Source organism: Anarrhichthys ocellatus, unplaced genomic scaffold (assembly GCF_004355925.1).
Source record: "Anarrhichthys ocellatus isolate YVR2014 unplaced genomic scaffold, GSC_Weel_1.0 scaffold97, whole genome shotgun sequence".
Lineage (NCBI taxonomy): Eukaryota > Metazoa > Chordata > Actinopteri > Perciformes > Anarhichadidae > Anarrhichthys > Anarrhichthys ocellatus.
In genome coordinates, this window is record NW_022280127.1 from 508425 (window position 1) to 536222 (window position 27798).

The following is a 27798-nucleotide window of genomic DNA, read 5'->3' on the forward strand; positions in this document are numbered from 1 at the left end:
GTGGATGTTGTGAAATTGTTTTATTGATGTCACGTTCAGATTTTGTAATGCTTTTTACACATAGAAGAGTGTTTTCTCATTCATCTTTTGAAGTTTCTTTGTGATAACCTCAAACATCACTTTCAACCCATGTACGTACCAGCAGGTTTTTAGGCCACTGAACCAAACAGACGCGGGATACGCGAGGCAGTGGACGCGCGTGCAAAGTAAACAGCAGTGTTTGCACTCTTTGTTGTTAGCTAACCTGTTTCATTACATGGCTGATGATTCTATGCTTAATAAATATCACATGATTGGTATTTTATTGGCCCATTCAGGTGTTATTAGACTAACTTTTTTATGGATTAATCGATTTCTGGCCACTAGGGGACGGCACATCAAGCTGTAAACACAACACTGACATATTATCCTGTATTATTATGCCGAGTGGGCCTTTTTGCACGTCCGGCAGACACAGAGCGGCATCAACAGTCACTCTCCTTTTTGTTCTCTGTTGGTCACCACAAACTCAGGAAATATCTGTTTCTGTAGCTCCGAAATGTTGCTGAATGTGTCTGTCTGTTGTCTGGTGCTGTGCAGTGTAAAGTAAGATTTTAGAGCATTTTTTGTTGTACATTCTATATATTGGAAATGTTTGGTAATAGTGTTTAACATAAACGTTAATAAGTTTGGTGTTGTACAGATTTCTCAATAATATATTTTTTTGATTCAGTAATTACATTGATCATGGTTAGATTGTTGTTTGAGTGGATTGACGTTACTGGCCTATTACCACTTTGAATACTACTACTACTGCTGGTCCACTACTACTGCTGGTCCACTACTACTGCTGGTCCACTACTACTACTGGTCCACTACTACGACTACTTCTACAGGTTTTTTTGGGAGGGGGGGACCTTCCTTTCCTTTATTCTAATTTGTGATTCGTGATATGGGGCTACTACTACCTCTAATAATGATGATGATGATGATGATGATGATGATAATAATAATATACAGAGGACAATAACGGTGAGCTGCTAATAATAAAAGCATCTTCCTTGTCCTCATCTGATTTGGGTGCAGACTAGATGCTGAGGTGAGCTCCCACTTCCTGCTCGCTGCCTCCACTGAATTAAGCGCCGCGCGGCCAATGGGAGCGCAGCGGGGCGGAGAGCAGCGGTAGACTGTTTGTACTACGGTGTAGTACCGCCGCCAACAGTAGACGCGTCTCCCGCTCTGTCCGTGGCTCTTCAGCATCCTCCGGTTAATGGATTACACAATTTCCATCCAAGTGCAACATCATCTGGCGGTGTTCCCGACACACTTCTACCAGGGCTACCGCGTGGAGTTACAGGTACACTTCATTCGCAATGCACTTGTCAGTCCCGTCTTCCTATTATTATTTATTTGTTGTTGCTCCTCTCTTCCTCTGTACACTATCCGCGAGGCTTGCGTGCGTGCAACGGAGTGAGTGTGACTTTATGGAGATGCTTTACTGCGGGGGGAAGCCATGCTTGTCGTGTTGCATGCTGATTCCTTTTTTTTTTTTTTCTCTCCTCGCCGAGATTCTTGTTGCGTGCCACCGGGGGACGGTGCGGTGGCTGCTGGCGCGATGGGATGCACATGTTGGGGGTGTTAGAAGTGAGCGGAGCAGCCGGTGAGGTTGACCGCACGTTCTAAGTAACTGCTCGTGCATGGTGGAGAGCGGCGGGACTATGTGTGTGTGTGTGTGTGTGTGTGTGGGGGGGGGGGGGGGGGGGGGGGGGGGGTAATATGTAATAGTGAATATTACAAATATGTAATAAATATGTCTGTACTATTCCTGTCAGAGGTCCCACTGTCATCCAGTGCCATTAAAACCTCTGCACACCTGAAGCAGAGGCTTCTCTCTGTACAGGTAATCTGTGTCAGAGTTTCCAAATTAGGTCAATTCTGCAGTCCGGCTTTTTCATTTCTACCTTGGACAAACAGTGACGAATATGAAGGAAAGTGACCCCCCCCCCCCCACACACACACACACACACACTCATCCCAGGCTTGTGGATTCTCTCAAGGTGACATTTAAAGTGGATCAGAAGCACAGTGGCAGCGGAGGGAGCTAAACTCACCTTCCTCCTCCTCTGTGGAACACTTAACAGTCTGTGATTAGAGCTTCACTTTTTAGAAGCTGGAACAAGCACATTGATTTTTTTTTGTTTCACAAATAACTGAAACAATTAATTAATTATCAAAATAGTTGCTGATTAATTATTTATTGATTGTCTAAGCCAGGGGTCGGCAACCTGCGGCTCTTCAGTCCCTCTGTTGCGGCTCCCTGAGTCTACATCCACACTAATACGTTTTCGTTTTAAAACGTTTTCGTTTTTCGGGATGATCTCGGTCCAGACTAAAACGCCTGAAATCGAATATCACGTGACTATTAACGTACACTTGGCATGTGGGTGAGTGCCGGTGTAAACAGGAAGTAGATTGGTTGCTCAAAGCCGCTAAACGTGACTTCAGACGGCCGCTCCGTAGGTTTGATAACGCCGCTGGACACGCTGCTCACTAATCGCTCCAATAACAGCTGCTTCCTCCGTAATAATGCAGACTTTAACTGAACAACAGCTGCTAGTAAAGGCAACAAGGTCAGCAACACCTGTAACTCGGTGCTTTGAAAACTCCGGCGTAGATGTGCGTCACATCCTATTACGCCTGTCAAGAGCCTTTCCCTGCATGTGGCTAATCATAATTTGCAGACCCCCGCCCTCGGTAAACTATCAATGGATAAATCCAAAAAAGAAAAGTCACGGAGGAAAATGGAGAGTTTATTCTGCGTGGACGTATTTATTTCTTTTCACAACGATGCTGGCTTACCTGTATGCTCGATATGTGCAAAAAATGTAATGTTGAATGTCACTTCCAGAACAAACACAGCATTTGCTGAAAAGTATCATGCTGGAGATGATTTCTCAACTGCTGCAGCAAACTGAGCAGGTTTTCTCTCCTCTTCATAAGAGTTTGATATTGTTATAACAGGTAAAATTGCAATGAAATGTCAAGAATTGTCTTTATTCTTGTTCTATATTTTCACAAATACAACAAACTATAGTTGTTGTATATATAATATAACTATATATATATACTTTATAAGCTGTAATATCAAATAGCTTTTGCGGCTCCAGACAAATTTAAAAATAGGACAAAATGGCTCTTTGGATAGAGCCATTTTGATAAAGGTTGCCGACCCCTGGTCTAAGCCAATACTTTTTAACTCTAATTCATAAACAACCCCAAATCTAAATCTGTTTATTTATTTTTCCATCATTAAATTGCCATTCAGGAAAAAAGCAAAAAAATAAATAAAGAACACATTGTTACAAATTGTGCTTTGATGTCTCTCAGGTGTTAAAATTAGATGCAGCATTAAAATGGGTGCTTTTTTTCCCCATACACAGCCTCAATATTATTATTATTTTTTCACCTGGTGGGATGTACACTTTGATTTTTAGAATTTGGGTTGCAACTCACAATCATTTTAACTATATGTAGCCTAATTAAAAAGATGAGACCAGACACTAAGATACATTTATGTTTTATGTGGGTCTTTTATTTCCCCCGACTGCACTCTTGGAGTACAGCGTTAATTGGTCAAATTTTAAAAGGTACAGATCAATTGACAGCAAAATTAAACAACTGCTTCCCACTCTCTTCAGAATTACAATACAACTGGAAACACTATATTCTAAAGCTACATAGAAAAACAACAGTAGTGACCTACTCCTGTTAAGCAGAAACAAAGAACCTCTGCATCAGTCTCATGCTGTTCAACTCTCTGAGATATGTAGATAGCATTTATTTCACTTGAACACAATTAATGTTAAAGAAAATAATGAACTCACTCCCATATCAGTACTCGGCCTGTGTGCTTGGACCCACACACACGGAACTCACGGCAGCTTCTGTCTCCCCTCTAAATGAGGCAGATGCATACAACTTAACACCATGTCTCTAAACAGTTAACAAGCCCAATTACAAGGTGATTCAGCATTCATTAGTAACTTCTCCCGCTACTTACGCAGACCCGTTGTTCAGGTCTTTCCCTTCAGTTCAGTGGATGCTAAAAGCTAACGCTTGGTCCTCAGTAGCCTCTGATTCCCGCTCTGTATTCCTACATCTCACGTGAACTCCGTGCTCTCGCGTAGCTCACGCTTCATTGTTCTTAAAGTGACAGTACGCCTAAAATAAGAGCAGCATCTGTCACTGTCACTAACCCTGCACGTAAGTCATATCTATCAGGGACAGTACAAAAACCTTCCTACCCCCACTTCGCCTGGCTACATACAGATTAACCTGTTGATTATTTTCTTGATTAATCGGATAATTGTTTGAATAATAGCTGCATTCAAACCTTTTTGTGCCAAGATTTAGAAAAAAAATGCTGTATGGGTTGCTCGCAGCCAATCACCGCAAGCATTCTTCGATTTAATGCCCTGGCCTGTGTGATTGGCCCACAGCTGCAGCAGCTACAACCCATACAGCTGGGAGAGCCCACCTACACAAAGCTCTGAACACGGAGATGACTGAGGTGGCGACTTGCAGCTAACGGTGTTAACAGGTCTAACAATGGCAACAGTGCTGACTAGTGGTGTATCGGATCGTTGTCGATCCATGATCCGTACGCATCACCCCTCACGGTTCGGCACGCATGTGAACCACGGATTAACTACACAGTTTACCATTTACGTTAACCATCACAGTGTGAAATAATGTTTTACTGACGATTGTAACTTGAAACTTGCAAAACTAAAAGTAGAAGTTAACATTTTGTGACATGAGTCCTTATTCATATGACTTGTTAGTGCCGTTAGCCCCACGTGAGTTGCTAGTAACGTGTCTCTTGTGAGCCGCTAGTCACGTGAGTCGTTAGTTTGTGAAGTTAACGGCAACCACACTCTTTTCCTAATCTTTACTAAGTGCTTTTGTTGTCTAGACGTCCTGTGAGGAAAACAGTTTATTTTGAAAAGACGCTATTCATGTAACAAGCCAGGCTGTACACATCAAGCATTCGTAGCAATTCCTCCGAAATTCTTTCGCATGTTATCCACTTAATCTCAAACGACGTGGAAGGGTCCAACAAACAGACATCTTTCAGCCAGGAGACCGCATTTCATTCCCCGTGTGAAACGAGAAGTCAACGTTGATGTTCCTGATCATGTAACTTGCGTACTTCAGTGACAGCACCTGCATTGTTATTTTAACCCAAACAACGATCTTTTCCTAAACCCAACTAAGTAATTCACTCTCTATGCCTAAACCTAACTACATCGTTTTGTTGCATAAACCTAACCAAGTAGTTTTGATGCCTAAAGCCAGTTTCCTGTGAAGACGGGCGTTTATTTAGAAAAGACCGTATGCATGTAACGAACAGAAATTGACAAGCTTTTGTAGGAAAACCCACCAAAAAAATTAGGAGGAACTTTTTGCAGGATATCATATGAACCGCAGTATGAGGATACGTTGATTGACATGCCGTCCCCGACACGTCCAAAACTGATATAGGGGTATGTCGAGTGTCATAGTTGGAAGCTTTGGAGCACGGGCCAAGCTGCGGAACAGTATTTGGCGCATTGGGGTGAGCATGTGTTGTACGAGGAGATCAGGAATGGAACAATACATCAACTGTAAAGCAAACTACAAAAAATGTGTCATCATCAGAAACATAGAAAAGTATCTTTTTCGGCAGCACAGCAGCACCCGTTCAACACATACTTAAGATCAAGATATGGATGATCAGTTTTAGTCTGCAGCCTGATGAGCAAAATAATATCGAGCATTTCACAAGCAGGCGCTCTAAGCTCCATCTCAATCCGCCTCATTTAAAGCTGCACGATCTCGTCACCATCTCCTCCTCTCAACCGCAAGATGGCTCCATCTCGGCACCACAGAAGCTTTTCGTTCAAATTTTCTGCCGCGACACAAACCTGCCTCTGTCCCTTCGGCTCTCTTCTATGACACCACATGAAAGTCGTGCACTAAACAGAAACACGTTACCAACAGCCTCAGATAGTAAAGCTCCTTCATCAACCCTTTCTTTATTATCCTGCGTCTGTTCAGGCCCTCCAGTCATCCTTTCTATTTTCGATAAACTTCAAGAGAGGAAAAAAAAACCCAACACTTCCATTATTCCCCCGTCTGCAGTCTGTAATTTGTGATGCCTATAAATAAAAGACTTTGAAGCTCAGTGCTTCAGTGTCATCAATAATTGTTTGCTTTTGTGAAGTTAAAATTGCCCTTCTCCTTTGTTGATTTCCATTGCCTTCTCGCAGCAGTTGTTCACAGTTCTGTCGCTATTATTTCTTTCACAGAAGGCCAACCGAGATGGGTCTGAGGATTTGTATAAATAGCACACAAAGAAAAACAAAGAGATCGAATAATCTCAGCTGAACACGTTTATTTTCACAGAGTGTAGACGTTGTTTTGAAGCAAACAACTAAGCAAAGTCAGCCGCATCACAGAGGGAAAATGTGTGCTTTATCAAAGGTGATGAATCTTTTCTTCCAGTGTTTCATAATGGCAGAATATCAAGTACACTTCAAAGGGTCCAGACCTTGGATCTGCAGAACAACGTGTATCTTTTTCAAAACCAGCATGCAAACTGCCTTCACTTGTAGTATCTAAAAAGAGACATCCAATGAAGCATCCAGAAAAAAATCAAAACACTCTTAAATCAATAAGGATAATGACCAGGTAGTTTTGAAGGAGTCCAGCAATTTAGTATCGCACTTCCACAGAGTTGGAGGACTTGAGCGAGATAGATTAGAAAAAATAATGGTGGACCTGGATGCAGCAGATGCAGGAGGGTTCAGCTGCATCCAAATCCACCATATGGACTCGCAGGCAGAGGCCTCGCAAACTTGGATGAACTGTACTCTAACGTGCTTAAATTGCTCACCGTGAAAGTCTGAGGGCACCAGGAGGATATAAAATGCAGCATATGAGAGGGGGATTCAAACTTTACATGTTTCCATGGAAATGAAAGAAAGATGTGATTTCCTTTTCTGAGCTGGATAGAAACCAATCTTGGAACCCATCGGCTATTGGTCTGACAACAGATAATCCTTTGGGGGCGAGGGGCTATATTTTTGGGGTTCCGGTGAATACAATGGGTATTTGGTATAAGACTTTTTCCGAGCGCCGATCATTGATGAAAGTCCAATTTGCAGTCAGATTATAATCAAACATGTCTGCAGATATAAATATGGCAAATATGAAATATAGCCTGCAGGTCATTTGTTCTGCAATTATTGTTTAATTTACATTGTCACACTTATATTGGGCATCCATGGTCTGCCAGCTAACAACAGAAGTCCCTTGCAGACTTAATGAGGTGTGGATTTGGACAGCCGTAGGCACTCAAGGACTTCCCAAAAATGTGCCTGTTAAGTCTGTGAGTCTGCACAAGGGGGGGAAGGGGGGTCCAGACATTTGGATTCTGCCACAGGAATCATACTGTTATCTCCTAGAAATGATGTACTGTTCTGATAACTGGGCTGGTATCGGTGCAGATCAAGTGGATTAGGTATCACCCAGATGGGAGTGAACCATGTTAAATATATTTTCTTTGTAAATGCCCCCCCCCCTCCCCTTATGCTGCTAGCCACTGCTGGTGTGATTCTGTTGCTAGATGCTCTCTAGTTGATACTGTGAGCATACTTATCATACTTTCCATAATGCGACTCAATGGTGTCTTTCATTAAACCCTCCTGGTAAATCTATGAAGCCCATGCCATCAACTGGCATCGTAGGTTTTCCCTTTGAATTTACAAGATTCAACAAACCATCCATCAACCAGATTATTCTACCGTTTAGGCTACTGCTCCCCACGACACGTAAACTGCCTCTCATCCTACTATTGTTAGAATGGAGGCATTTACTGATCACCAAAAGCGGGCAATACAAGTCATAGATAACCTAATGACCTTTAAGTAAAGTAACGCTACAAAGAATTAACTGGACAGCTTAGTGGTTGTATTTTACGCTACAAGAGAAAATATATTATTTTGTATTCCCCGATTGGCTTCTGCTGCACCAAGAGAGTCTTTTAAATTTTAGACGGACTCAATATATGGATCTACACAATTCACCTTTTGGTCAAGTGCTTTGCGAATGAGACATAGTGAGCCACAGAAAGAGTAGAACAGCTCACTGTAGTGGGTACGATCTAAGAGCTACTGGATGCAACAGGTGTGTGCTGTAATATTCAGGTTGTAATATTTCCTCCACAGTGGATCATTCAAGTTTGAATCATTCCGCTCGATGTCGTGCCGGCACTGGAAAGAATTAATCTCATTAGGCCGACCAGTGTCACAATTTTATTGTCCCACCAACTCAACATTTGCCCTAAATGTCTGCTCTGGCTGAACACCAAGCTGATTATACTACTGAAGAGCAGGCAGTCTGCCCAGTGCCCGTGTTAATGTTTTCACTCAGCAAATCTGTGGGCGGCGCTTGGGTCACACTGCATGGGAATAGGCCACTTAGCAGCAAACACAAAGTAACTGCTCATTGTTTTGACCTCGAGGCATGGCATTAAAATTTGGCTTGCGTTTGCCTCCCCAAAGACAAATCAGTAGAATGATAGGGGGACAGAATGGAAGTCAGATCAGTGCACAGGCCTCTGGGATAGGAAATACAGTCTCTGCTATGTTAGTGTGCAACCTCTGGCTGGCCCACAGCAGCAATGTTAGGGTCTCTCACTGGCCCTGGAGCACCAGCTGGACAAAATGGTGCTGATGATAGAGGTAACAGATTCAATTGACCTTGCAGGACATAGTGAACCCAGGGAGGTCAGAGAGCTGCTCCTCACCTGCAGCTTTTCCTGTCTCCTAACTAGAAAGCAAGGAATCTGTGTGTGTGTGTCCACATATCTCAAGAACCATCTATCCAATTTACTTCAGACTCCGGTGCTATATCTTCTTGGGACCCAAGAATGTGCAGCGTCGAAGTTGGTGCAATTTGGACATGCGGCACGTTCAATATTAATAAACTCTGAATAAACAAAAGATAGTGACGTGTGCAGCAGCGGGGAGGGGGCTTCAGGGCTTCAGGGCTTCTGTTGCCTGAGAGTAACATGAGGTCCTCAACAGGCCTTCACAGACCACAACTCATTGACTGCATTCACCTTTCCTGCTAGATGATGAGCGATGAGCGTTTCTCTGCAAGCAGCACCTTCAGGGTCCAAGCAATTGGCCCGCTCTGTAACGGCACATGATTCAAACAGCCATGCGCTCCCAATAGAAAATCGGACTGGGCCAATAAATTTGCAATCGGTACATCTGTACTTAAATCAGAAGGTGGCAAGCAAGACACAGGAACTTGTTGACTTCGTACTCTTTTGTACACACAGCTCCTCTCCCTCTGGACCACACACTCGCTAATGTTGCGCCAGGCTTGCAATACACTGGCGGTAATCAAAATGGTTTTAATGATAGTTCAAATCTGAGATGGTTATACTAACTGTCTTGGATTTGACCGTGGTTTATCATGAAACTTGAAACCGTAACATCCCTATTGCTTACCTTAGTCTGTATAAAGCCAATGCGGAAGTGCCCCAAACATTCATTCTTTTAAAATGGCCAGCAGGGGGCGACTGAAAACAGAAGTCCGAATTTATAGTTTAAGTCTATGAAAAAATGTCCCTACTTCTCACATGATTACCACGGTAAAGATTGTATTATTCATCGTTCAGTTGTGCTTAGCTACACCCTCCAAAAATCCACACGGTGACGGACAAAATGACAAACTTGAGGCTGCAAAACAGCAAAATGGGTGTCCATTACTTCTATACAGTCTAGTGTGGCTAATGAAGTTTAATTGTCCATGGGATGCATAGTTACAAAGACTGCGTGTTGCTTGCTCTGTAGTTGCAGTTTTATGCAGAATCTCACTGTATTCCACTCAGGATTGAAGAGTGTTTGTCTCAGCACTACAGGCAGTTTGAGACTTTGAGATGGCATCTGTTTCAGCATGAGGATTCTCGCCTACACTGGGTTTAACAGTAATATCTGGCCTCAGAGAGCTGCATTGGAGGCCCTCCAAAATTCATGATGCCCACTTTATTCCTTATCATCATTCACTGCCAGCAACAGGTCAGCAAAGATAACAACCATTCATTTAAAACGTACAATCCTTGCCATTGTACCGTATCAGTGCTTGATTATTTCTGCTGCGCTGGCTGTTTAAAACTCATCCGTTTCACTTGCCAAGTCAGGCAAAATGAGAATTTTGTAGGTGGTGTAGAAAGGACTTTTTGAGAATATGACTAAAATGTGGAAGCCCATGACCTCTGACAACTTAATCATCACTGCCTGTAAAGAGTGCACATTTTGTTTGAATGCTTTCACTTGCTATACTGAAACACCCCTGCAAAAATTGATGATGTACTAGTTTTAGAAAGATACATCTGCATCTAAGGAGCTGCTTCAAAAAGCTTTCTTTTAACTGCTATCTTCTTGAACAATATTCTGACGATTATAGAATAGTAAAACTGCAGAAAAATCCAGGACAAATCAATTATTTAGCAGCTGTGAACAGCAGCAGGGTTAACTGCTCATTAGGGCGATTTAGAGAGCACTTTAATGGAGTTGTGGTCGGAGAGGAACTACTGTACGACCACACTGGCCCAGACTGGATATTTAATAAAACAGGCCAGATCATCAAAATGATATATTACCACATTTCAGGGTGCGTAACCGGTACCATAAGCATCACTAAAACTATACTTGTAACCGGCTTTTTAAGTGAAGAGATTCCCAACATCTGTTCGAGGGTGTCTCGTTGAATCATACAGTAAAAACATTCATTTTCATTTTGTTCTAAGATAGAAGGTTAGCTGGTGACATATGGTGAGTGGTAACGCTAGTATTGTGTCCATTAAAGGTTTGCTTGGGGCTGGAGCCATGGTGAAGAGGAAAAAGAACATTCTAAAGTGTGGTGCTCATAAACCTGGGGACACGCACCCTATTCCTGACAATGCCACACTGTGAATAAGAAATCTGTGCTGAAACAGGAGTAATGTCAGCTGTTAGCAGAAGGTGGGCAGCACTGTCCTGCTGGGCTAAATAACGGAGCCAGCAGTTATGCATTGAGATACATTATGATGATGTATTCCTGCTCTATTCATTAAAAATGAGTATTGGGGAGAAGGTAAATCATAATGTTATCACGATGTGTTCAAAAATAATAATAGTTTTTGCAGAGAAACTTGAATAAAAACAGTTTTTATGAGATGTATTCACAGCAACATAGAATGTTAAACTTTAGTTGAACACTAGTTCTAAGCAGCTTGTAATACATAATTAAAACTACTAACACCATGTGTGTTTTTGTGCAAATAACCACTATGGAAAGTAAAAGTATAACATTTGGAATTATTGACAGTTTACACTGACTTTTGGACTGTTGATATTTTTTTTCTGAATGTAGTCTTTTCCACCCACAATTAGGCAGTAATCAAAAAGGGAATCGATAAAGAATCGGACTGCTAAGATGAATTGATAATGGAATCAATGTATCAATAAAATATTGATTCCCATCCCTACTCCAAATGTGTGTGACTGTGCTGGTAAAAACACTGTTGATAGAATCCGCAATCATATCCCTGAGATGTGACTTCTCAAAAGTTTAAGTGGAAGACCAAGAGGCGGCAAATTAGACATACCTGAAAGCGCCATACATGACGCAATTCCCTAGAGGCATGTCCTCTTAGGCCAGAGAGTAACCAAATGAGAGGCGGCAGTACTGAAAACTTTGTCCTACAGCACAAAATGAATGTACTTTGTAGGTCCAGAATGGGCGTGACACCCACCAATTTCTTGGGCACATGGAACTATGGGGAGACTAAACCCAGTCCGTGCCTCAGGGTGAGGGACCGTTGATATGGCTTCCCTCCTGAAGAGTGCAGCCATTTCCACCTCAAGGGCTATCCTCTCAGCAGGGATGGAGAGAGACAGGTCTGGACTGTGCCGCTGAAAGAAAGAGGTGGGCGGCAGGATTACGATCGGTAGTGTCCTGCTCAGCCAGGTGGAGAGAGGGACACAGAGATGTACCCACACAGAGTGACAATCTGTGTGCAGTGGGGCGATAGGATTTGCAGGGAGAGTGAAAGACTCTTGTTTGTCTCAACCGTCCTCACTCTGAAGGGAATGCACAGGGGCCCCGGCAGAAAAGCCTGAGAAGCAGCTAAATACAAACAATAACCTAGCCACGTCCCACGCTCCATCCTCTGGCGAGCCTCTCGCACATAGGTGGCTGGGAAGACTCTAAGCGGGCGACGCGAGCTACTGCAGTTCGCTAAGGTTTTTGCTGTACGTTAGGTAAAGAAAAAAAACAATTACCTGCGGAACATTTTAACCATCTGGCTCCGGGTCCGCAAAGGTGGTCATGATATCATGTGCCACTATTGGCCTCACAAACAGACACTGGAGTGGGAGATCCAACATGGCGGCGATCTCCGTTAGCAGCTGAACACCCAACATGCCGGTAACAGCCACTCGCTCGCAGAGTGTAGCGTGGAATGTTGTTGAACTTCCTGCCAATGAGACATGAATAGTTAATTGGTGTTAGCAGAGCAAAAACTACCCTCTGCAAGATGCGGGCCAGTTCTTGTGGGAAACACCCTAGTGTCCGTGGAGTCTGCACATGGTTCTCACCTCTGATGTCACATGTCATCGAGGAGGTGGCAGAGCCAAAAAGGGTGGCGGTTAGTGGCATTTGCTGAGCCAACACTGCTAACTGTACCAACAGCTAACAACGCTAACACAACCATCAGAGCTGCTGCACCTGAAGCCATTTACTCACAGGGACAATTTGGGAGGAAACCGGGGGGGGGAGGGCATCGCATTTTCAAACTCAATGCTTTCCCGTCACCTATGGTAGGGATGACGGTGCTGCTACGTTGGTATGTGGGCCCTGCTGCTGAAGTGGAGGCCGAGGAAGAGAGGGCATCACTCGCTGTCTTGCCCATACTGTATTTGCCTCAACCGGGGAGGAAAGAGGGACGTCCTGTGCACAAACGTTCTGTAATTAGAGTGGATGTGACTTGCATAATTTCAGGCACACTCCCAACAGCCACTAATACGTCACACTGGCCTCAAGATAAATATGCACATTATGAGCCTTTTCTTTAACAGGACCTCATTATGACTTTTAATGCGTTGAGCGCTTCAGAAGTTCTTTGTGACAGTAGCTCAAAGCCACAGCTTTACAGCACTTCTCTATCAAGCTGATACTAATGATCAGTGGAGTAGCAATGATTAATAGCCAGTTTCACTACTTGTAGTACTGCATATGGCATGAAAGACCAACTCTGATTTACGAGTAACCACTATCATGCGTGTGTTATCATCACTCTCCATTAAACAGCTCTATACTATATTGTTGAAGGTTACTTTATTCTGGGTATCGAGAAGCAGTCTGATTCATTATTTCTCAATGGGTTATTATTTTTTTAAAGACATTTTAAAAATAGTTTTAATTAGCATTAGTCTATCTGAGCAAGGACTGAACAGCCAAAGTACTAAATGACAGAATGCAGTTAATATTGAATTTAATCCTATTGTTCATGTGGCTCAATATTGTATCCCTGTATGCATTTGTTGATATTGTGAGTGCTAGTTGCTAGCAGTGCTAGTCCATGACAATGCATGCTATTAAATTGTAAAAATGCAGAAGTATTATTAGTAGAGCACAGTCGGGAGATACTGTACCTTTTTTTAAGTAAAGAATCTTTCTTGAAATTTTACAATTGAACTTTTTAAATGTTATGATTTTACTGATTTTAACTTTTGTAGATTGTTGTAGATTACAAGTTTAACGTTTTGAATGATCACAATGTAAATAAAGAAAAAAATGAAGTTTCACCAATAAACATCAAAAGTGAGTGACTGGAGATAAACTGATAAGTAATCTTTAGCTGTGGTTCATTGCACAGTGAATAGCACACAAAAATCACACTATTAGAAACACGTTTGTACAATGTACAGATTGTTGTTCTTTCTAATCATTTTGTTTTTTACAAATTAAGCTATCAACTCATTTTCTGCATCTTAAAAAATAAATAAATGAACAGGGATTTTGACAATCAGTCAAAAAGAAGTAAAAAATTGAAAATGTTATCTTGTTACTTTGTTATTGTTATATATATATATATATAGTAGTTATTTGCATACAAACACACAATTCAAATGATTAGGAAATAAATTATTGTATTTTCATATAAATATTTGCTTTGATTAAACATTTTTGGGGGGCATTAGTAGTTTTAATTATGTATTATAAGCTGCTTAAAGATAGTGTTAGGAAGTTAAACAGGTCATAATTCATCTCTAATATATGTTTCATATTTCTGTGAAAACACGTCCTTAAAACAACTGGATTACATTTGAACATGTTCACGATAACGTTGTACTCTACCTTCACCCAACGCCAATGTTTACTGTTTGGAGCATGAACGCACCAATATGCGACTTAATGCAATGGTTCACAATGTAGCATTATCAGGGATCGGCGACTAGAAAGCATTAATGCCGATCATCCTGAACATCGTACATCATAAAGATCACATTTATTTTTCGATCGGACAACTGCACAAGGCATTCCATGTAAATGTTGAGCCCTGCTTTTGAAAGTCCACATTTCTTTCCAAGGTCTGACAGGGAGTGCTTTCCTATCCCAGCATGTAACATTGCTGTCATCTGTGACTTTTCACTGTACTGTCGTATCTTTTTTTATCTCATGCCATGTGGCAGCTTATTTCAAATCATTTAGGTGAATCATGTAACCATGTTGCCATGTCTTTAGCTTCCTAATACCACATGTCATTATGAATTCAAATTGTTGTTTTATTGTATGTAAACCTGGTTTACCTGAGAGACAGCCATTGGCTCCCAGGACTCGCAAGTCAAAAGCAAAGGCTCTATCTAAGCTGCTGCATAATTTACATGCCTCTTTAATACTGCTTGAATTAAAGTCTCTTTGTCATGAATTATATAAGGACCTCTGTCTCCTAAATTCAGTAATGACCAAGTGAAAGTGATGTTGTAGGAGTGCTTTAGGAAGACTCCGTGGAGTGGTATCCTCATTTTAAAGCATCATTTGATCAATTTTCCCAAAAGGCTTGTTTCTCTGTTGTGGCAAATCCCTTCTTCTGGTGTCTTTTTCTCCATATATTTGTAGCTCAGTTATGTTCATGTATTTAAGTATGACATTGAGTTTTCCAGCGATGATGTTTTAGGTTACAGTTGGCATAGCTTTAGTCTTAGTTTGTTGTCATAGCCTGGTTGCGGTTGCCTATCCAGTGTGAAATAAACTGAAAATCAGATGTATGCCTGTTTGATGACGAACTCTGAGCTCTGTTTTTGTGAATCAGTGGTGCACTTGTGATACTTTTCGTAACACAGCGGTTATGATTTAAATATATCGCATTATACTGCGATACTTTAAGCAAGGCAATATATCGCAATTTTTTAGTTTTATGTTTAGATTCCTTTGTGCAAAGAACACACAAAAATTATGATTTTATGCAGTCACAACAGTAGCATATGCATTTGTGTTCATCACAATCCCTGTACCATCCAACATCATAGCACTACTTTTTGTGCAATCTGAACAACTCTCTGCCACAAACCTTGTAAACTATGAACAAAAAATCAATACAGTATCACAAAGTATAATATCTCAATCCTCAAGTGTATCGATATCTTCTTACACCTCTAGTTGGAAACAGATGTTCAGGGCTGGTTGTCAGTCGTGACCTTAAAATGCCTCTGTTTCCTGTTTCATAAGCACTGTGCTCTGTGCTACAGCTCTCTGACAGTTTAATGATGGAGAGAACAGTCTGGGGCCGATCTGCCGCAACAGCTTGTCACTAGAGGAATCTGAGGTCCCTGCGTGGGAGGTGCCGAATCAACCCAAGTGAAAACAGTAGCACATTAGATTAGATTAACTAAAGAGAGACACATTTGGTGTCCATATTGCTTTGGGTCTAGGAGATTATTGCTTGGTGTACAAAAGGTTAAGTGGAATTAGGCAGAGCCAGGCCAAACAGCAAAGACAACTTTGTGTTTTCAGCCAAGGTACCGGCGGTAGACGGCAATGTCAGTTGTCTGTCCACTACTTTGGTCCAGGACTACTATCGGTTGGATTGCCATGACATTTTGTACAGTCATGGTTCCCAGATGATGAATGTCAATGTCTTGTTTGATCCTCTGGATTTTTAATTGTGCCACCAGCAGGATTACTTACTTGGTTTTGACTGGCATATCTCAACAGGGATTACCAAAGAGAGATTTCCATAATTCATATTCCCCAGTGGATATGACTTTGGGGATCTCCAGACAGTTTTCACTTCTGCTATGAAATATCTCCACATCTGTAACATGAATCTGTCATTCATGTTTTCCAGATGATAAGTCTTCGTGACTTGATGATCCCCTGACTTTTCACCTCAGTGTTACCAGCATGTTGACATTTTTGATTCAGGGGAAAATGTTGGAATGGGATTTGGTACAGATATTTGTGTTCTCCACAGTAATAACTTTGGTGTTTCGCTGACTTTTCATCTAGTGGCATCATCTGGTCAACATTTAAATTTGCATAAGTAATGCCATTCCCATCAGCCTCACTGGTGTGCAGACATTAGCATATAACTCGTAGCATTGCTGTGCCTAAGTTCAACCTCACAGAGCTACTTGTGTGGCCATTATCACAAATCAATTTGCCTCAGGGGGCTTTAACGTCCTTTGTCCGCATCGGATGAGGAAAAACTCCCCCCAGAAAACCTTTAACAGGGAGCAAAACATAAATTCAAATAATATAATCAGCTCTCTTAATCCCCCCCCCCCAGCCTCGGGCGTCCAGCTCCATGCAGCCGGCCACAGCTGATTTGCTGTCGCCCCGCCAGAGTCAAAGACAGATGGTAAACAGTGTTGACTAGGTGTGAGAAACAAGCTGGCATCCTGCTAATTTGATCGTCACCGCGAGGCCCTCTGCACCGCTCCCTCTATGACTTCTCTGTCCCGTGTTCCTCCTTCACCAAAGTGGCAATACGACTTCAGCAATGAGCTCACGGTGCTGTGCTGAAGGAGCCCGGCTGTAACAATGTCAACAACAGCTGCACTGATCAGATATTGATGATTGAATTGCGAAGAGAACATCCTGTCGGTTTACAATGTTGATGCCTCTCCTTATTTAATCACACCAGGTGGAAATTAATCATTTTCCCTGCATCTCGTTTAGAAGAGAGTCAACCTCTTGCACTTACATTGGTGTGTCTGACAGTAAAATACATTATCTTAATGAATTGATCGCCAAGGAGAGGGACATGTTGGGTTGCTCTTTGGAGAGCTGCACTTCACACTCAGCAGGACTTCCCCTCCGGTGCTGCGGAGTGATAGACACACTCAAAGGACAAGGAGAAGGTGATGCTGGCTCTTCTTTTTGTAGTTTTGGCCATCAATCCTTTTTCCTTGTTACAGTTAATCGCTAAGTTCTGTGAATGCAGCGGCATTGCTAGGGCTGTACCCGAATCAGGATTTTAAAAAATTCACATTGAATTAGGCTATACGTTTACCAAAACGTATACCAAAAATATTTTCTCAAAGGGTTGAGTCAGTGCAGTCTGCGGGGTGGATTTAATTCAGGGACGACTGCTCTGAGACTCTAGCCCCGCCCAGCTCCTTTCCTCTGTGGTCGTGCACCGCAGACGGCTCTAGGCCGGCCTGGCAATCCAAAGTTGAGTGATTTTCACTGACGACGTTAACTCACATGCCCTCACCCAGTCGCCTAGTGTCAGCCGGTCAACCGGTGTTAATTTCGCTAACAAAAACTAGACCAATTGTGTTCGTCAACAACTCTTTTTTCCCGATGAGGTGAAGATAAGGTGATGACGAGACCGACAGCATTAAACATTAACTGCGTCCGAATCAACATGCAATTGTTGACAAAAAGACTAGAACAAAATGTAGTTAAAAATATATAAATCTCTCCTGGGCCCGTCACATCAAGACTACAGTGGCGGCACACAATGAGCACAGTCAGGAGGCCTCGGACTAACTGACTTACTTAAGTTTAATTGAGTTAACATTGACAACAACCAAATGTTCAATATAATCTGATGCCTAAAGAAGGCTGAAATGTCAAAAGTTTTCATTGACGAAAAACAATACCAAAATAGTTACGTGTTCTTAAGATGAAAGATGAGATGCTTTGACTTTTAGTCAACTAAAACTTGACTAAAAACACAGGACGAGGTGATAAAAACAAACAAGGAGGACATTGGACACAGGACTAAGACAAAAACAAAATAGTGGATTTCCATCACTATTTTGATCAACAAAGAACAGTTCAAACACTCCACGGTGGGGACCGCTTGTTAAGATTGTCTGGTCTGACTGTTCCTGCTCCGTTACACATTAGTTTGGTAAATACAATGTTATCAGGACCGATAGAAATGGTGGCCAAAACGGCAAGATTGATTAATAACCAGTTGTGGTCCTTGCGGAGCTGTGCACTCTGCAGCAACACTAGCATAAACTCCCACGATTACTGACTTTACAACAACAATAAAGTTAGGGTCAGAGGTCATATCTCGACAACGGATGCAACTAAATACTTATTTTCCGCCACAATAATGCATTGTTGAGACATATAAGGGAGATAAACACAAACATTTCTATTTATTTTCTCTATCTGCTCATTTCACACTGCAGGAGCTCGACAATTCAGTCTCACACTGAAAATGCAGAGTTGAACAATGAAACAACTGGGAATGAATGCTTCCGGAGGGAAAATAAATCTAAGATAAGAGTTGTTTTGTTTCCCAGGCTGCTGCTGCTGCTGCTGCTGCTATAGCACCTCCTCGTGCTGCTGCTGATGTTTGGCGACGATGCTTCTGTTTCTTCACAGAATTTAGGGTGATCAATCGTTTACAGCAGCGGTGCACCCTTACTAAAGCAGGCAGTGGGCCCAACATTTGCATAAGCTGATAGAGCTCTCAAAGCCGCTCATGTATGTTGTTTGTCCTGTAGAATCTGAAGATGCTCTCAAACTCATTCCAAGACTGAGGAGGAGAGCGTCGGTAGTGAATCATTTATATTCCTAGACGCAGACATTGCCCCCTGACATGTTTTATCCTCCTCCAGTCAGTCTGTGGCCTCTGGGCTGCGGTCCCTCACAGCCTCACCTCACAAGAGGTGAGGCTAAAATGCTAAAGATTAAAAGAAAGTCTGCAACTTAAAAGTCATCCTGTTGTCATCACAAGTAATATCAGTACAGGAAGGCCAAAGGGGTGCTTGAGGTTCATCAGCGAAATGCACCACTGTGATCACCAGCTGGTCACTAACTTTGTCCGACTGCTGTTTGGTGCTCGGCAGTGCACTGCAGACAATCGTGTGAGGTGAGCAAGAAGTTGCAGGCCTTCAAACCAAAACAATTTACAAGGTCTTTCACGGCACATGGTGTTGCACTAGGGTGACCAGATGTCCGGATTTAGGCCGGACAGTCCGGATTTTCGATGCCCTGTCCGGCGTCCGGCGCAGCATCAAGCCGGACACGTATTTGTCCTCCTTTTTGGAGTTCCACTGGGCCTAAAGAGCCGCACGATAGAATATTTTGCTGGAACGCAGTCTAACAAATGATTGGTTAAAAGCGTTGTCAAATAAATATCTGATAGGCTTAGGTTAGGTTCTAGCCCTATATCATTGGTTAAAAACGTAAACAAGGCTCCGTGTGCTGGCTACGTCATATCTACGCACTGAGGCCGACTGACCTCAATCATCAGAAACCGACGTCGCTTCACGTGACGCTTCAGAGGAAAGGACGTCTCATGTCTGTTGAAACATATCTCCTCGCGTCTTCTCTCCTCTCCATTTGTGTCTGTACATGATCACTGTACAGAATTGTTTTCTGGTCATGGCCGTTTTCAGCGAACATTCCCTTAAACATGCACTTTAAATATCGATTAAAAAAAAGATCGTATGTTTTCAGTTGATTTAATGGTGTTAAACTACTACTTATATTAATAAAGACACAGTTATCATCACTGTCAGTGTGGAGATGTTTTCTCTGTAGTCTGTTACCTGTTAAACAAACTGCATTGAGTATTTTTATACGTGTGTGGTATTTATACACAGTGTGTGTATTTATACTGTGTTCTGTGTCCTGCTTATACGCGCAGCATCGTTTCTACCGGTGGAATGCGTCTTATTTATTAATTATTTACTTCGGTATGTTTTTAAATTCTGATTGTGAAGTCATTATAAAATAACCCACAATGATTATGGTTTCTCTTCATTACATGTTGTAAAAAGTGTTTCCTCTCTCCAGCTCAATGATTTTAATTACATAATACAAGTTATTTAGGGAAACAACAGATCAAATCTTTTTATCAATGAAGAAAGTTGTTTGAGGTCTTTTGTTGTTCAGACTACAATGAACATATATTAACCAGATGGTGAATCAGAAAGCAGATCTAATATATAACTTGAGTTTAATCTGTGATCGTCTTCACTGTGGTATGAAACTCCAGCGTCAGACCGCTCAGCTGCAGCGTCCAATCAAATAACAAATCAACAGTGAGGGGGCGTGTCCAGCGTGCTCGTGGCTCCTCCGATTTGGGATGCACCCATAGAAGAAAACATGCCAAAACGTCAGACGTCGTTCAACCCAGAATGGACCAAAGAACATGGTTTTATTTCAAAAAGCAGTCGAGACTCCTTTCATGGCTTCTGCACTCTCTGTTGCTGTGATGTTGACATAAGCAGTCAGGGTAAAGCTGCCATTGAAAGACATGCGGGAACAGAGAAGCATAAAGGTAACAGACGTGCAGCAGGTGTCTCTTCACTCAAAACATTTTTTCGAGAAGCTACGTCGCCATTGGATGACAAAATCTCCGCTGCTGAGCTGTATAAGGTTTACCATGCTGTAAAGCACCACCAGTCGTACCGGGGTGTAGACTGCAGCGTGAAGGTGGACCGAGAGATATTTTGTGATTCGCCCATAGCTAAGGGGATGGCGTGTGGCCGAACTAAAGCCCAGGCATTGTGTGCGAATGTCCTAGCGCCCTACTCTGTACAGGTACATACAGATTACATCAAAGCAAACAATTTGCCCTTTTCAGTGGCAACCGACGCATCAAACAAAGGTACAACCAAGTGTTTCCCAATTGTGCTGAGATATTTGCACTTTGAGGAAGGTGTACAAAATGCCCTGTTGGATTTTTACAGTGACAGCAACTAAACTTCAGAGGCTATAACAAACCAGCTGCTGGTTAAACTGGAGATGTCTGGTCTAGATGTGAAATACATGTCTGCATATGTAGCAGACAACGGCAGTGTCAACTATGGAAAACACAACAGTGTTTATCAGAAGTTGAAACTGACTCAGAAGGATGTGCTACCTGCAAACTGTTTAGCCCATATTCTGCACAATGCAACACGATATGCAGCAGGCAGCCTGGATTTTGATGTTGAAAATGCTGTGCTCAAGGTTTACAGCCATTTTAGCATCTCAGCAAGCAGAACAGCACAGTTGAAGGAATTCTGTGAGTTTGTGGAAGCGGAAGAATGCAATCTGCTGCGGCATGTCGTCACAAGGTGGTTGTCCCTGCTTCCATCTATTGACAGAATGCTGAAGTATTGGAAGCCACTGACCAGCTACTTTCAGAGTGAAGGTGAGGAGGAATGCACCAAGATTTTGTGGAAATGTTTTGGAGAGGAAAGCACTGAAGTGTCTGAGACATATTTTCTTTTCCTCAGTCACATTCTAAAGGTGTTTTCAGACAGCATTGAAGCACTTGAGGCCAAATCATTCAGCATTACATCTGTGTTCAAGCTGATGACTGAATTGAAACAGAAACTTGAGAGAAGGCTGAAGGACAGGTTCTTTGGCTTTACTGTGAACAGCAAACTCAAGCAGCTACCAGCTTACCTTGCAAAGAAATGTGAGACATATTTTCTTGTTTTCTGTGAAAGAGCAAAGAAATACATAAGTGACAGATACGACTTCTCTGAGACCAGCTTTCATAGCAAAGTGGCAAAGCTTGGTCTCACAACTGCTGTGCCATATGAAGAATACAGTGATGCTATCCAGGCCTGCAATCTGACATCTGAATCAAGACATTGATGTGGATGGACTGTATGAGGAATATGCCATGGTGGAAGCTTCCTTCAGCTCTCCAAAAATGGAAGGTTGCCACAGTGAGGAGCGATATCTGAAACTGTTTTCCAAAGCAGATGTACCACTCGTGAATCTCAGGAAGGTCAGCGCCTACATTTTCTCCATCCCATGCAGCAATGCACACACAGAACGAGTCTTTTCAATGATGACATCTGCATGGAGAAACGAGAGGAATCGGCTGGAGGTGGACAGTGTCAAGGCTGAGCTGCAAGTTTGTGTCAATTTCACCTTTCCCTGCACAGACGTGTACAAGAAGTTCCTTGGAGACAAAAAACTCTTGGATGCAGCAAGGAAAAATCTGAAGTATTGCAAATAGAGAATCAACTATTTGGTGAGTACACTAGTCTTATGTTTTATTTCCCAAACAGACATACACTATGTTGTGTCGGTGGCATCCACTTGATATTATGCAGTTTGTTTGCTGTGTATTTAATTGAGCAAATATAGGCTACTAATTTCCTGTAGGAAGCTCTTAAGCCAAATTGATTTCTAATGCAGCATTTTGATTTTATGAATGGGCTACATATAATATGAATATTCATTGGATTTAAAACAATACAGATTTTTGAATGCTGATAACAGTATTGTTGCTTTGTTATGTGTCCCTGCAGGAGATGAACAGGCCCAGGCGCGGTGGGGGCTTGGCGACCATGATGACCGAGGTGCTGTTGAGCTTCTGCTGAGGGTGAAGGTGGAGTTTGCTTGAATACAAGTGGACTGCTGCACACATACACAGATGAAGACACTGCACACAAGTCCCCAATAGACTGAATCACTTTAGAAATTCTTTACTTTTTGAGCCATTAAATGTTAACCAAATTTGTTTGGTTTTCTTTATGCTTTTAAAACATTAATTTATCTGTTTATTATTTATTATTTATGTGACCTGTGATTTAATTTGTACATTTTAAGACCACAAATGTTATGCTTTGTGGCACTCAGCACAGTGGTCAGTTTTTGAACACCACAATGGATTGAATAAATACAAATACTGTGAACAAACACTTTTTGACTCTTTCAGAGTCAAAAAGTTACACATACACATACATCATGTAGCAATCACACAAAGTTGTATTGTAGAGGGGAGCACGCCAGAGTCCTATGCAATTATTCACAGCTTCACTAAATACCGCAGAGTGTCCTCCTTTTTGGTGTTATGGATCTGGTCACCCTATGTTGCACGCCGTTACCTGGTAGTGGTGGGGGGGTTGCGGCTCTCATGTCAACCAAATCCACGTTTACCCAGAAATCAAAAAACGAATTAAGTATTTTCATCGCTAACGGAGCTAACAAAGCTAACAGCGCTAACAGTGCAATCTACAGCGGAAGTGCTGACAGAGCTAACTGTGTCTACCTGAGGGGGACCCGGAGGGGGGGGGGGGTCGTTTGCAGCTATGTCAATGTTAGGAATGTGAAATAGAGGTCCTTTCATGACTAGAGAGGCTGCTTTCAGTTATTGCAAACATTTCCATGCAACGCTGCCCTGCATATCGTTTAGAGCGTTGTTTGCGTACATAGTCAGTGTACGTAAGCTAGTATATCTCCAGCCTCAGGCGGACGACGGAGGCTACAATTATAACTTGAAAGCGTCTGCTCTCGACAGCGGCAGAGTCGCAGCACAGAGCAGCGACGTGCCAGGAGATTTGGCGTTCTAGTTGTAGTGCGGACCTGATCGCGGCTACTCCAGAACAAATGCTTTTGATCCAACCAGAAGCGCTGCTGTCGCAAACGTCGCGCGACGCGAACACGAGGCTCCTGGGTGAAAGTCGTAAGTCGTGAAAGTAGGTCACTCGCTCTTCCTTTCGTTGAGCGTAGCGCGTTATTCTACATCACTAGCACTGAGCGTAGCATATTCACGCAGATGGGTTTATGTCACAGAGCGACGTTGTGATAGCATACGAATCGACTGAAGAAAATGGCGAGTCAATCACTCGCCATGTTGGTGAAACCAGGCGGGCAACATTCTTCCAACGTTGAAGATGAAAGCGAGGGCTCTACAGACAGTCTTCGATCAACATCTTTGCTTCTAAAATGTTCTGTGTAATTGGCAACACTGGTGATGTCATTAAATGTCCTCACCCTGACTTTCCTACAATTAGCTGAAGGACGCTGAAGAGATGGTGATAATTCTCTGTCACTACAATCGACTCCTTTCAGATAATGCACCGCGGACAGAAGAAGAGGAGAGATGAAATAATGATGAGATGTAGATTATCCATCCCCGGGGGGAGGGGGAGGAGTTATTTTTATCATCTGCAGTTTTTACTAAAATATATGAGCACGTCATGAGCAAAAGAAGAGATACATGTGGTCACTTCTGTTGTTGTTGGTGTGTGTTTGTGTGTGAGAGCAGAGGTGAAGATGTACGCGTCTCCTCCATTCATTGAAGCCGGTGAGGACAGGTTGCTGTGGTGAAATGTCACGCAGGAGAAGCGCCTCGCCTTTCCAGGGTTGCACGCAGGCTTATGTGCATACCTGCAAATAGCCTTCCTTCCGAGAGAGTGTTTTTGTGCCAGCGGGCACATTCTCACACCTCAACGAGCAGAGCCAGGAAGAGTTTGAGCATGCTGACATTTTTTGCACTTCAATCTGTCTTGAAAAGGACCAAGGTTTGGCACGTCTCACTCTCTAGGCCACAGGGCAAAGCAGTACTGTTTGGTGACAGAAAAGTGCCACAGTGTTCAGGTTATTTCTTTTTTTTTTTACTTCAAAAGGGTCCAAATAATAGTAGTTTGACTGTATGCCGCAATGCCAGTTGGACTTTATTTTTGTTGTAATGCTTGTATTTCTGTAAAAAGATAATTGCTGTATTTCTTCAGTGAAGGGTAAATTATACAGATGCAATTGATTAAATAGTTTTCTGTACCATTTGACATAATGAAGTGGAAAATAGAGCCTAATTTAAAAGAATACAGCAATTATCATAAAACATTGTTTTTATAAATTAATGAATTTCTTCTTTATTTTTGCAGGGGGACATTATGATTTATAATGACCTTATTTATGTTTGTTTTTCAAATAAGACGTTAACTAGAAAAATGGATGTGTACTGTGTCCCATCTGTGCGATTAAAAAGTATTTCATTCTTCACAAAGAAATTATGTTTTAGAGACATTTTTTAAGTTTGAAGCACATTTCGATGATTATCCGGAGAGCATCGTGAGTCACAATCATTTTGGCCATGATGATGGTCACACATTCACTGATATCACTTTAGCAGCTTCATCACTTAAAGCTGCCAAAGTGATATAAGTGAAAAAAAACTATTTAAAAGTAAACTTTCAAATTTGTTGATGTCACACATTTGTCCTCGACTTGAAGACTATGCTGTAATATCTTATGTTTTGTGTAATTTTTATTGCACCTGTAGCTCTTAGCAGAAAACATGTTGGAAGTGGCACCGACCCACGTAACGCACCATTTATGTATTTATGAAAGTGCGTCGCAGTATGTCTCCTGTGCACTGCCTCAGCTACCAGCTGTGTGCGCTTGTGAAGATGATTTGGTCCCATTTAGTTTGAAAGAATATTTCAAAGTTTCATTTTTAATGAGAAATAGAACAGACCACAACAACATTCAGCATCGTCTTATAAAAGCTCTTTCCTCCCGGCCAATGTGTCTCTGCTCTCAGCGAAGAATATTGTTTTTTTAAACCTACACGACTGCAGTTCTCATCTGCGCTGCTTCCTAATGAGCCTGCATAAGTGAGGATGCGTCGAGCCGGACTGCATCCAAATATGAAATGTGAGCCCCCTGATGGAAGCGGGGGCTGAATTAGTAATAGAAAGCAGAGATGGCTCGGCTGTGTCTGTGGAGAAGGGCAACAAAAGCTCTCAGCAGCCGTCGCTCTCTGAATCCCCAACATTCTTCGACGCAAGTTCATTGCGCATTAATGAATTTCCAGGAAAAGAAAACTGTTCTGTCATTGTTATTCATTCATCATCCTAAAGTATAACTTCTGCTTGTAAGTTTTAGTGCAATGTTTGATATGAAATGTTTTTTTCTGACTCATTGCTGCTCAGCATCTGTCACTAACTGAAATGCATGAGGTGATGAAATATTGATTGACAACGATGAAGGTACAACATGAGATTATTGTTTACTTGCTCTATTACATCTTGGTCAGTTTGCCTCGGCTCCCTGCAGACTCACAAAGCAAGGCTGCTGCGTGATAGCTGGCCTTTTTTTATTCTTTTTTTTGCAGATGGTAAATCTTGTAGACACAACTTTGATACCGATTTTATTTTTTATCATTTTTAAAACAATTTTAGGTCCTGTTGGTCAGACCTGCAGATTTGACCTCATTTCGCAGGCCAGAGATTCAACTAACCCAAACATCAGGTGTTCTGACGCATGTTGACATTTAGTCATGAAATAAATAAAAATGCAGGCTTTTCTCTGTGTTTTAACCGGTCAACATTGTGTTCACATCGTCCGGAGCGGTAACCATGTCCGTGTTTGTCTCTTTCTCCAGATGAAGTCAACAGAGGTGGACCAAGGGCTTTTCACAGACAGCTACTGCAAAGTGTGCAGCGCTCAGCTCATCTCTGAATCCCAGAGGGTCGCCCATTACGAGGTGAAGATGCGCCCCCCCCCCTTTGCATTACCTCACATGACTCTGATACACTCCACTCTTTTGTCAATAATGAAAGGCCTAAGTTCATGCTGTTCTGGCTCTGCCCCCCCTGAGCCCAGAGACACTTGGCTGAACTACACACCTGAGCCCTGCAGCTGACATGCTGTTATTAAAACACACCTGAGTTTACCCCGCTCTTTTTTGTCATCAGACCTCAGTCGAGAGCTGCAATAGAAATGAAGACATAATAGCATCAGAACTGACTTGATCTAAACATAATATATTCAGGTGGTATGCATGCATGCGTCATCTGTGAAACAGATGTTAAAGGTGCCACATGTGGCTTTTTTTAACAACGATAAATCATTGCCATTTACTTTTGCCATTTACATCGTGTGTCTTGGTGCAACCGATCATACAACTGACGGTTCGGATCGTAGTCACGGATCAGCACAAAAGGAAAAAGGGAGCAGATATAACTCATAGAGATCCCTGATCATGTTTTTCTTTGCCGCCGATACTAATCGTAATCATTGATGATCCACATTGGCAGATACAGACCCCTTTGTTTGATTATACAGCTGGTCTACAAGGCTCCAGACTTATTTAACTCGTTGTCCATTAGCCACGTTACTAGCTCTCTTCCTGTCAACACAGATTGCTCGTTTACAATGTAACATCAGTGATAGGTGACTAGAAAAACAAATGTCATACTTTACTGAATATTGGCGGATAACGATGTGAGTAAAACTTCATTTCACAGTCTGATGGTTAACGTTAATGTGTAATTAATCTGCGGTTCACATGTGTGCTGACCCACGAGGAGGGATCAGTACGGATCACAGATCGACAACGGTCCCTTACTCCAATAATTGTGTGATACCTTGCTGCCATAGCTCTATTGTTTTGCAAATAACCTGTTTCACAGCTCCGCTGTGAGGACGGCACTGCTGTCTGCGGTCCTGGAGGCAGAGATAGGCTGGCTGCGTGTTGAACACAGCCTCCGATCTCTGAATGTGGAGGTG

The 27798-nt window shown here is 42.3% G+C and overlaps 1 protein-coding gene across 3 annotated transcripts in view; it reads left to right on the forward strand.

Annotated features, from left to right (window-relative positions):
• The first annotated feature begins 1148 nt into the window (after positions 1-1148).
• LOC116399008 (zinc finger matrin-type protein 4-like) overlaps positions 1149-27798 on the forward strand; it is a 98284-nt gene continuing 71634 nt past the window's right edge. The window contains exons 1-2 of one of the 3 annotated variants that reach the window (XM_031875823.1): positions 1149-1336; positions 26672-26773. In XM_031875823.1, the coding sequence (XP_031731683.1) occupies positions 1250-1336; positions 26672-26773 (189 nt within the window). In that variant the 5' untranslated portion in view covers positions 1149-1249. Of the gene's footprint in view, positions 1337-20532; positions 26774-27798 lie in introns of those variants that run through there. The other 2 variants (XM_031875824.1, XM_031875822.1) reach the window with 2 other exon arrangements.